The 12,354-nt window shown below is 39.2% G+C and overlaps 1 protein-coding gene across 1 annotated transcript; it reads left to right on the forward strand.

Moving 5' to 3' along the window:
• The first annotated feature begins 2,685 nt into the window (after positions 1-2,685).
• Positions 2,686-3,090, forward strand: LOC143685973 (alpha-ketoglutarate dehydrogenase component 4). The gene has a single exon (XM_077163077.1). It carries the CDS (start codon positions 2,706-2,708, stop codon positions 3,015-3,017), a length of 312 nt encoding a protein of 103 aa, XP_077019192.1. The 5' UTR covers positions 2,686-2,705; the 3' UTR covers positions 3,018-3,090.
• Positions 3,091-12,354: the final 9,264 nt, after the last annotated feature.

Below are 12,354 nucleotides of genomic sequence, written 5' to 3' on the forward strand. Positions count from 1 at the left end.
TTAAGTTCCTCAATCTACAGCATCCTTTCCTGTTACAGGAGCCAATAAATTCCCTTTATTGCTTAATCCAGTGTGAACTGGTTTATGCAACTTGCAACAGAAAGAACCCAGACTACAAAAGACCCTATTCCTATATACCCCTAAAATTAGCATGGTTATTTAGGGGCATTTTTTTTCTTACCTACTAGAGTACAAGCTCCTTGCTGGCAAAGACTACAACTCTTTCATATTTGTATCTCCCCAGCACCTAGCACAATGCAATTAACTACATAATAACTGCTCAACAATATGTTCTATGAATGAATAACTTTGTAATCTATGTCTCAGTTGACAAGCTGAGAATAAGCTGTTTATTTCTTCTTGTACACTTTGTCACCACATAAATTTAGCTGCTACTGTGTGCAAGGCAGTGTTTTGTTATATTTTGTGGTCTGATCTGAATGACAAGACTGTACTAGTGAGGATTCTCTGGCCAAATTAAGCAAGCAAGAAATTTATTGGAAAGATATGAGGTAGCTCATATATTCATAGGAAAAGCTGAACGTCCAGGCTTTGGAAAAGATAGGAACTTGTACAGCTCTGAGCAACTTTGGGCAGACCTCTCTAGGTCAACTGTTGTGATGAATCAGCACTGACACTTTTCTATCCTAGTCACGCCACCCAAGAGCCATTTGTCCAAGAGAGATCGGCCAAGTGGATCATGTCCACTCTTAGTCCTGGGGAAGGAGAAGGGGAATGGGAGGTTTCTCAATGAAAAAAGTAAAAGACTAACATGAGAAGACAAGACCCTGGACAGACATATCTACTTTAGATGCATATTTCATCTGTTTAGATACAATTTTAAGTACTTCCTATGAGCTGGAAATTATGAGGGATAAAAAACAAGTATAACATATGGTCCCTGCCAGCATTTGAGAATGGGGAAACAAGACTTACACATGCAAAAATGAATATAATGAACAAACTTAGGCAGCATAAATGTTAGCACTGAATTGAAGGTACAGGTGGTGGGTGTTATGGTAGTAACAGCTTTCTGAAGATTCATGGCCATTTACTAAATGTGCCAAGTATTTTCAGGCTTCTGTGTTTCCTTAGTCTGAAATGTCCTTCTTCCTATCAGAATACTTTCATCCTGCATGATTTGACTCAACGGCCACTTCCTCACGAAGCCTTTCCAGCTAGCCTCCACCAAAACTTAGCCCTTCCATAGAAAATTTTTTGTGCTTCTATTGTATAGCATTTGCCTCATTCTTCCGTACGTTCCACATGTCTTTCTCACCACCCATCCAGAATAGCTTTCAATTACTTTTTCCTTTTCTATTCTTACCTTTAAAAATAAATCTACTGCCATGCTGGAGAGTCGGGTTCAATTCCTGGTGACTGTTCATGCCAAAAAAAAAGGGGGAAAAATAAATCTAACAACTCTTTTTGGTTTTTGCACTTCCTCATATATGTACCCTTTAAAAAAAAACAATCTGAGCTCTAACTTTTGTAGATTATTCTTTTTAAAAATTAATTAAGTAAAGATTAATTTATATTTAGCATATATTTAATGAGTACCTGTTATGAACCAGGCACTGGTTTAGGCCCTGGGGACAAGCTTTACTCAAAACAGACAAAAATACCTGTGCTTGGAGCTTATATTTTAGAGACAGAAGCAGAAAATAAACAAACAAATAAATATACAATAGAAGGGCAGTCTACTAAATTCTTGCTTGAGCTGTATAAACAAAACAGTTCTAGGACAAGTGAAGAGAAGTCTAACCTGAATTACAAAAACATAGAGTCATGGCCCCTTAATCAATTTCCAGACTTGAGACAGTTTACAGAGCCAGAGCCCTTTGAATGAAGGAGAGGCCAGGTCCCTTTGAGGGAGAATCCTGTTACACTGCCACAAATTTATATTGTTAATCCTCCTCCAAGCCTTCCCCAAGGAGACCGACAGCTTTTTACCAGGGTAACTGTGTATTGGGGAAAAGGAAATGTTCAGATATTTCAGGGATTATTAGACACTGGTTCAGAAGTGACATTAATTCCAGGGGACCCAAAACGTTACTCTGGTCCACCAGTCAGAGTGGGGGCTTATGGAGGCCAGGTTATCAATAGAATTTTAGCTCAGGTCTGTCTCACAGTGGGTCCATTCTGTAGTTATATCCCCAGTTCCAGAATGTGTAATTGGAATAGAAAGCTAGCAGATGACGCCATGTTCGCCATGTGCCCTTCCAGATGAGAGAAGCCCTGACCGTGTTCGCTGTGTGCCTTCTCACTTGAGAGAGAAACCCTGAACTTCATCAGCCTTCTTAAATCATAGTATGTTTCCCTGGATGCCTGTGATTGGACATTTCTATAGACTTGTTTAATTGGGACATTTTCTCAGCCTTAAATCTGTACACTAGCAATGTATTATATTCCTCTTTTTAAAAGCCATTCCATTTCTGATATATTGCATTCTGGCAGCTAGCAAACTAGAACAAGGAAGGAAGGCTACCTTACTCATTCTGTGAAGCCAACATCACCCTCATACCAAATCCAGACAAAGATACAAGAAAAGAAAATTACAGACCAATCTCTCTAATGAATATAGATGCAAAAATTCTCAACAAAATTCTTGCGAATTGAATCCAGCAGCACTGTTCTAGCTTGCTAGCTCCCAGAATGCAATATACCAAAAACAGAATGGCTTTTAAAAAGGAGTATTTAGGATCATGATGGGGAGCAAGATGGCGTCTGCCAGCAGGGTCGTACAGGTAGTCAAGCCACATACTCCATTAATAAGGTTCCCTGACAGGACAGACAACCCTAAACTCAGTGTATCAGAAGCTTTGAGATCAGCGGGAATACCATCTCACTCATCTGCAATTTCACAGCATTCTGTGGGAAGTAAATCACCAGAGTTGCTGATTCATCAGGGTCCTCCAGATACTGCAGAAATAATAAAATCATTACCTCAGAAATACAGAAGGAAACCTATGTCTCAAGAAGAAATCGAATTTATCCAACGTGGAGGTCCAGAATAATCACTGACAGGGCTACTGTTTATCATCAAAGAAAATAATTATCTTTACAATAAAGGGATTTCCAAATGACAAATGATCTATTGTACATTAAACAACTTTAATAAAATATTCTGTAAAAAAATGAAAGAAAATTTAGATGGATACTTGTATCTCCTAATTTATGTATCTTGGTCAGCTTCTCCACAAGTTTACCTAAGTATTTATAAGCTTTATAATTATTAATGTTACATTTTAAAATGCTATTCTATTAACTTACTCTTATCAAGTTTTACTCCTGTTGAACTATTGAAAGCACATGATGTCTGGAAAAATATAGGTTTCACCTAATTTCACTTTTCTTTCAGGTGCTGTTTAGGGATGGAAAGAATTTATCAGACAGAATTGCTGCTGATTAGGATCAGTGAAATAATGACTCCATTATTTGTTCTCAATTCTTCAATGTTTTTACATTGACAAGGTTATTGGAGTATAACTGGTTTAATAAGCATATGCTATTTTCTTTTTTTAACATGGGCAGGCACTGGAAATTGAACCTAGGTCTCCAGCATGGCAGGCAAGAACTGCCACTGAGCCACCATTGCCTGTCCAATAAGCATATACCATTTAAAGGATAAAAATATAGCCAAGGTGAAACATGACTTTGTGGTATTGAGACTGGGGAGATAATACAAAAGATTTTTACTTGTAATCTACATTCAGAAAAAATGTGAAAGAATATAAAATGGAAAATAAATGAAGAGTTCAGTGAATATAGCATAGGAATAAGTGTTTGACTGGAAATTGCAGTTGGTAGGTGTTAAAATGTCATTTTCTGTGGTTTATTTTTAGTGTTTTGATTGTGATCATGTATGCAAATTGTGATAACCCAGTAACTTTCTCAAACTTAATGTATGAAAACCTCATAAAATCAACCTAAAGATTTACCTTATTAAAGCAATTTATGAAACTTATTAATAAGATCTTTCTGTGCCAAGAGTATGTTATTATTGTGTAAGTAAAGGCTCACAAAGCTAAATAAATTCTCTCTGACATCCTTAAAAAAAAAAAAAAGGAGTATTTAATAAGTTGCTAGTTTACAGTTCTAAGGCCAAGAAAATGTCCCAATTAAAATAAGTCTATAGAAATGTTCAATCAAAGGCATCCAGGGAAAGATGCCTTGGTTCAAGAAGGCCGATGAAGTTCAGGGTTTCTCTCTCAAGTGAGAAGGCACATGGGAAACATGATCAGGGTTTCTCTCTCATCTGGAAAGGCATGTGGTGAACACAGCATCATCTGCTAGCTTTCTTTCCTGGTTTCCTGTTTCATGAAGCTCCCTGGTAGGCATTTTCCTTCTTCATCTCCAAAGGTCGCTGGCTATTGGACTCTCTGCTTCTCATGGCTACATCGTTCTGCTCTCCTAGAATCTCTCAGCTTTCTCTCTTGTCATTCTCTCTTACAGGATTCCAGTAAACTAATCAAGATCCACTGAAATGGGTGGAGACACGTCTCCACCTAATCCAGCTTAACAATCACTCTTGATTGAGTCATACCTCCAGGGAGATGATCTAATTACAGTTTCAAGCATATAGTACTGAATAGGGATTAGAAGAAATGGCTGCATTTACAAAAGGATTAGGATTAAAACATGGCTTTTCTAGGGTACATACATCCTTTCAAACCAGCACAAGCACATTAAAAGAATTATGCACCATTACCAAGTAGGATTCATCCCGGGTATGCAAGGATGGTTCAACATATGAAAATCAATGAATGTTAATACACCATATGAACAAATCAAAGCAGAAAAACCACATGATCATCTCGATTGATGCAGAAAAGACATTTGACAAAATTCAACATCCTTTCTTGTTGAAAACACTTCAAAGGGTAGGAATAGAAGGGAACTTCCTCAATATGGCTAAATATGATAAAGGGAATATAGGAAAAAACCCACAGCTAACACCCTCAATGGGGAAAAACTGAAACTCTCCCCCTAAGATTAGGAACAAGACAAAGATGTCCAGTATCACCATTGTTATTCAACATTGTGTTGGACGTTCTAGACAGAGCAAATAGACAAGAAAAAGAAATACAAGTTATTAAAATTGGAAAGGAAGAAGTAAAACTCTCACTGTTTGCAAATGATATGATACTGTAAGTCAAAAACCCCAAAAAATCCACAGCAAAACTACTAGAGCTAATAAATGAGTACAGCAAAGTGGCAGTTTACAAGATCAACATGCAAAAATCTGTAGTGTTTCTATACACTAGTAATGAACAATCTGAGGGGGAAATCAAGAAAAAAATTCCATTTACAATTGTAACCAAAAGAATAAAATATTTAGGAATAAATTTAACTAAGGATACAAAAGACCTATACAAAGAAAACTACAAGAAATTGCTGAAGAAATCACAGAAGACCTAAATAAACAGAAGGCATACAGTCTTCATGGATTGGTAGACTAAATATAGTTAAGATGTCAATTCTACCTAAATTGATTTATAGATTCAATGCAATACCAATTAAAAATCCAAAAAACTTACTTTTCAGAAATAGAAAACCAATAACCAAATTTATCTGGAAGGGCAGGGTGCCCCAAATAGCTAAAAATATCCTGAGAAAGAAAAATGAGTCGGAGATATCACAGTACCTGACTTTACGGTGTATTATGAAGCTACAGTGGTCAAAACAGTATGGTACTGACATAAAGATAGGTATACTGACCAATGGAATTGAATAGCGTGTTCAGGTATAGACCTTTTTATGTGTGGACAATTGATCTTTGATATGGCAGTCACCTGGGACAGAACAGTCTCTTCAATAAATGGTGCCTAGAGAACTAGATATCCACATGCAAAAGAATGAAAGAGGATCCATATCTCACACCCTATACAAAAATTAACTCAAAATGGATCAAAGACCTAAACATTAGATCTAAGACCATAAAACTTTTAGAGGAAAATATAGGGAAATATCTTATAACTCTTAGAATAGGAGGCGGTTTCCTAGATCTTACACCTAAAGTGCAAGCATTGAAGAAAGAAATAGATAAATGGGAACTCCTCAAAATTAAACACTTCTGTGCATCAAAGAACTTTGTCAAGAAAGTAAAAAGACAGCCTACACAATGGGAGACAATATTTGGAAATGGTATATCAGATAAGGGTCTAGTATCCAGAATATATAAAGAGATTGTTCAACTCAACAACAAAAAGACAAACAACCCAATTACAAAATGGGCAAAAGACATGAACAGACACTTCTCAGAAGAGGAAATACAAATGCCCAAAAGGCACACGAAAAGATGTCCACTTCTCTGGCTATTAGGGAAATGCAAATCAAAACCACAAGGAGATGTCATTTCACACCCACCAGAATGCCCATTATCAATAAAACAGAACACATTAGTGCTGGAGAGAATGTGGAGAAAGAGGCACACTTATCCACTGTTGGTGGGAATGTAAAATGGTACAACCATTGTGGAAGGCAGTTTGGCGGTTCCTCAGAAAGCTAAGTATAGAATTGCCATGTGATCCAGAAATACCATTGCTAGGTATCTACTCAGAGGACATGAGGGCAAGTACACAAAAAGACATTTGTACAACAATAGTTATAGCCACATTATTTACAATTGCTGAGGGATGAAAACAACCCAAATGTCCATCAACAGACGAATGGCTAAACAAGCTGTGGTATATACCACATACCACATTCCACATACAATGGAATACTACACAGCTGTAAGACAGACTAACATGATGAAGTATGTAACAACATGGGTGAACCTTGAGGACATTATGCTCAGTGAGTGGTCTGAAATGATGCATGTACCCTAGAAAAGCCATGTTTTAATCCTAGTCCCATTTTATAAAGGCAGCTGTTTCTTCTAATCCCTATTCAGTATTGCATGTTTAAAACTGTAATTAGATCATCTCCCTGGAGATGTGATTCAATCAAGAGTGGTTATTAAGATGGATTAGCCAGAGGCATGTCTCCACCCATTTGGGTGGGTCTTGATTAGTTTCTGAAGTCCTATAAAAAAGGAAACATTTTGGAGAAAGCCAGAGATTCAGAAAGAGCAGAGAAGAATGACATAGCCATGAGAAGCAGAGAGAACCAGCCAGTGACCTTTGGAGATGAAGAAGGAAAACACTTCCCAGGGAGCTTCATGAAACAGCAAGCCAGGAGAGAAAGCTAGCAGATGACGCTGTGCTCACCATGTGCCTTCCCACTTGAGAGAGAAACCCTGAACTTCATCGGCCTTCTAGAACCAAGGTATCTTTCCCTGGATGGATGCCTTTGATTGGACATTTCTATAGACTTGTTTTAATTGGGACATTTTCTCGGCCTTAGAACTGTAAACTAGCAATTTATTAAATTCTCCTTTTTAAAAGCCATTCCATTTCTGGTATATTGCATTCTGGCAGCTAGCAAACTAAAACAGTGAGATTAGCCAGAAACAAAAAGACACATACTATATGGTCTCACTGATATTAACTAATATTAATAAATGAACTTGGAGAATTTCAGTTAAGGACAGAGATTTTCTATCAGGAGATAGAAATAGGGTAGATTCTGGGTAATTGGAGCTAAAGGGATACAGATTGTGCAACAGGTCTGATTATAAAAATTCAGGAATGGATAGCACAATACTACCTAACAGTAATATAAGAATGTTAGTACACTAAATGAAAATGAATGTGAGAATGATAGAGAGAGGAAGGCTGGGGGCATAAATGAAATCAGAAGAAAAGATAAACGATAAAGACTGAGATGGTATAATCTAGGAAAGCCTAGAGTGTACAAGGATAGTGAATAAATGTACAGATTTAAAAATGTTTTTGCATGAGAAAGAACAAAGGAATGTCAATATTTCAGGGTGTTGAAAATAGATGGTAATTCATATTTTAAAACTCTAACTTATGTGTGAGAGTAAAGCAAAAAGTGTTTATTTGGTACAAAATTTATATTTTGAATAGTGCATCTCCTTATATAATATATATGGAAAATTTAATTGAACACCATAGGTACATGGAGCCTTGAGTAGGGCATGAGATTTTGTCCAGAATGATGCCCTGATAAATCCCAGAGTGATTTGAACATTGAATAAAAAAGTATCTGCAAAGTCCCCTTGGGGGAATGGTGAGAAAGGGAAAATTCTACTTCCCCATATGGAGAAGGCTTAATATTCTCACAAGCAGTGAGGACAACAAAATCAATAGACTGAACCCTCAATCTTGGGGTTTGTTCATATGAAGCATATCCCTGCAAAGGACAGGCTAAGCCTACTTAAAATGAGGCCAAAGAGTTACCTCCAGAGAACTTCTTTTGTTGCTCAGATGTGGCCTATCTCTCAGCCAACACAACAAGCAAACTCACTGCCCTCCCCTTCTGTACATGGAGCATGACTCCCAGGGGTGTAAACTTCCCTGGCAGCGTGGCACAGAGATCCTAGAACGAGCTGGGACTGAACATCAAGGGATTGAGAAAACCTTCTCGACTGAAAGGGGAAAGAGAGAAATGAGACAAAAGAAAGTGTCAGTGGCTGAGAGTTTCAAATAGAGTCAAGAGGTTATCCCGGAGGTTATTCTTACACATAATACAGATAACCCCTTTTTAGTTTAAGGTGTATTGGAGAGGCTAGGGAGAAGTGCTTGAAACTGTAGAGCTGTGTTCCAGTAGCCATATTTCTTTAAGATGAATATATAATGATACGGCTTTTACAATGTGACTGTGTGATTGTGAAAACCTGGTGTCTGATGCTCCTTTTATCTACAGTATGGACAGATGAGTGAAAAATATGGATTAAAAATAAATACTAGGGGGACAAATGTTAAAATAAATTGGGTAGAGAGAAATATTAGTGGTCATTGAGAGGGAGGGGTAAGGGGCATGGTATGTATGAGTTTCTTTTTATTTCTTTTACTGGAGTAATGTAAATGTACTGAAACGTTATCATGGTGATGAGTATACAACTATGTGATGATATTGTGAGCCATTGATTGCACACCAAGTATGGAATGTCCATATGTTAAGAAGAATGTTCATATTGTATGTTGATTGATTTTATTAATAAAAATTTTTAAAAAAAGAATGCAGAAAAATAGGAACCCACATGCATTGTTGGTGGAAATGTAAAATTGTGTAAAAGCAGTTTGGCAATTCCTCAAAAAAGTTAAATATAGACATGGGATTGCCATATTTCATGGAAAGTTCTACGTATAGACCCAAAAGAATTGAAAGCAGGGACTTGAACAGATATTTCTACACCAGTACTCATGGCAACATTATTCACGATAGCCAAAAGGTGGAAATAACCCAAGTGCCATCAATGAAGGAAGCGTGGATAAACAAAATATGGTATATACATACAATGGAATAATTTTCAGCCGTAAAAAGGAGTGAGGACTTCTGGGCCAAGATGGCGGCTTAACAATGTGTGCATTTTAGTTCATCCTCCAGAACAACTACTAAATAACCAGACACAGTACAGAACATCTTGTTCTGATGTTCCCTTTATCTACAGTATGGACAGATGAGTAAAAAAATATGGATTAAAAATAAATAAATAATAGGGGGGACAAATAATAGGGGCCACATCAGTGACTGGACACACAGCGTACCCCAATCTGGACCAGCTGGACCGGCTGCGAGCCACCCCAGTACCATGAGTTCCCCAAGCCACGGCAGTGCCCCTCCCCCACAGGCTGCTTCCCAGAGGGGAAAGGAAAGAAACTTCACCAGTAACAGGGGCTGAGCCCAACCAAATGCCAATTGTGGAATTAATTGACAAATTCTGACTACTAAAAATAGGCCCCCAGCTCAGGTGAACCTAGTCAAAATGGAGATCGCTAATATTTGCCCTGGGGCCAAGGAGGCAGGGCTGATGGAAAAAGGGGAAAAAAAGAAGGAAACAGAGGTTTTAGTGGCTGTGTTTCTACAAAGTCTTGACTGCCTTTGGATACAGCAGCAGGGCTCCTCAGACTGCAACTGCCCCAGGCATAGGCAGAAACAAACTCCTTTGAGGGCATGTCTGGAACCTGTGGCTTTCCCAGGAGAGGGATGAAGCCCAACTCGGGTGGAATCCCTCTCTCAAGGAACTCAGACACCAGGGCTTGGTAATTTGAAGCCATTAAAAACAGCCTACAACCTCTTCTCTGTCTCCACCTGTTCTAGTTTGCTAGCTGCCAGAATGCAACACACCAGAGACGGATTGGCTTTTAATAAAAGGGGATTTATTTTGTTAGTTCTTCAGAGGAAAGGCAGCTATCTTTCCACTGAGGTTCTTTCTTACGTGGAAGGCACAGGATGGTCTCTGCTGGTGTTCTCTCCAGGCCCCTGGGTTCCAACAACTTTCCCTGGGGTGACTTCTTTCTGCATCTTCAAAGGCCTGGGCTGAGCTGCTAGTGCTGAGATGAGGAATGCTGAGCTGCGTAGGCTGTGCTACCTTGCACTCTCTCATTTAAGCACCAGCCAATTAAGTCAAATGTCACTCATTGCAGCAGACACGTCTCCTAGCTGACTGCAGATGTAATTAGCAACAGATGAGGTTCACGTACCATTAGCTTATGTCCTCAGCAACAAAACTAGGTATGTTCACCTGGCCAAGTTGACAACTGAATCTAACTAACACACCACCACACCCCTGGCCAAAGTTAAAGGTACTGCATCATCTTATGCTGGTGGGACCTGCAGTCAGACAAGCACCACATACTGGGCAGGATAAGAAAAACAGAGTCCAGAGACTTCACAGGAAAGTCTTTAAACCTGCTGGGTCTCACCCTTGGGGAAAACTGACACAGGTGACTCTTTGCTCCTGATAGGAGGCCAGTTTGGTCAGGGAAAATCCGGCTGGGGTCTATAATACCTAAGTAGACCCTCCTAAGTGTGTGGGGGGGGAAAGGCACCATACAAGCAGGGCAAGAAACAAGAAAACAAGAACTGAAAAATTCTCCTCTGTTAAACAAAACCTAAGCTAGAGGTCCAGATAAAGATGAATTGAATGTCAAAGAACAGATAGACAACAAATTTATCCAGCAAGAAAACCCTAAGTAAAAGAAGTGCAAGCAATCTCCAGAATAAACGAATTAAGGTAATTGAATGCCTAGACACCAGCAAAAAATAACAAATCACACTAGGAAAATTGAAGATATGGCCCAGTCAAAGGAAACAACCAACAATTCAAATGAGATACAGGAGCTGAAACATTTAATTCGGAATATACGAACAGACATGGAAAACCTCATCAAAAACCAAATCAATGAATTGAGGAAGGATATAAAGAAGGGAAGGAATGAACAAAAAGAAGAAATCAAAAGTCTGAAAAAACAAATCACAGAACTTAAGGGAATGAAAGGCATGGTAGAAGAGATGAATAAAATGATGGAAACCTACAATGGTAGATTTTGAGAGACAGAACATAGGATTTCTGAACTGGAGGATGGAACATCTGAAATCCGGCAAGAAAAAGAAAATATAGGGGAAAAAAATGGGAAAATATGAGCAGGGACTCAGGGAACTGAAAGACAATATGAAGTGCATGAATATATGTGTCGTGGGTGTCCCAGAAGGAGAAGAGAAGGGAAAAGGAGGAGAAAAACTAATGGAGGAAATTATCACTGAAAATTTCCCAACTCTTATGAAAGACTTAAAATTACAGATCCAAGAAGTGCAACGTACCCCAAAGAGAATAGATCCAAATAGACGTACTCCAAGACATTTACTAATTAGAATGTCAGAGGTCAAAGAGAAAGAGAGAATCTTGAAAGCAGCAAGAGAAAAGCAATCCATCACGTACAAGGGAAGCCCAATAAGACTATGTGTAGATCTCTCAGCAGAAACTATGGAGGCGAGAAGACAGTGGGATGATATATTTAAATTATTAAAAGAGAAAAACTGGACTTCCGGAGAAGATGGCGGCTTAGTAAGACGTGCGGGTCTTAGTTCCTCCTCCAGAACAGCAACTAAAGAAACAGAAACAATACGAAACAGCTCCCGGAGCCACGATAGAGACCAAAAAGACAGCGTACCCCATTCTGGAACGGCTGAATGGGCAGGGAGAATCCGCTGCGGTGAGATACCTGAGGGGTGCGCGTTTTCCCAGCCGGGGCGGCTGGCGACTGGGGTCCCCTCCACGCACGTGGCTCCCCGGTCTGACTGGGAACATTGGATAGTGGGGCCCTCCCGCCATGCTTGGCGTCTCAGGCCAGCTGGGCAATTTGGACCAGCACTCCCCCAAGCCGCAGCGCCGGCGACCCCCCTCCACGCGTGGTTTCCCGGGCCAACTGCGAGATTCGGATTGGCAAGTTAAAGGAAGCACAGCATCTTTTACTGGTGGGACCCGCAGACAGACAAGCA

This window comes from Tamandua tetradactyla, chromosome 6 (genome assembly GCF_023851605.1).
Source record: "Tamandua tetradactyla isolate mTamTet1 chromosome 6, mTamTet1.pri, whole genome shotgun sequence".
NCBI classification, from domain to species: domain Eukaryota; kingdom Metazoa; phylum Chordata; class Mammalia; order Pilosa; family Myrmecophagidae; genus Tamandua; species Tamandua tetradactyla.

What these genes read in the sequence shown, in the direction of transcription:
- LOC143685973 (XM_077163077.1), top strand. Translation starts at nt 2,706, where the DNA reads ATGATGGGGAGCAAGATGGCGTCTGCCAGCAGGGTCGTACAGGTAGTC.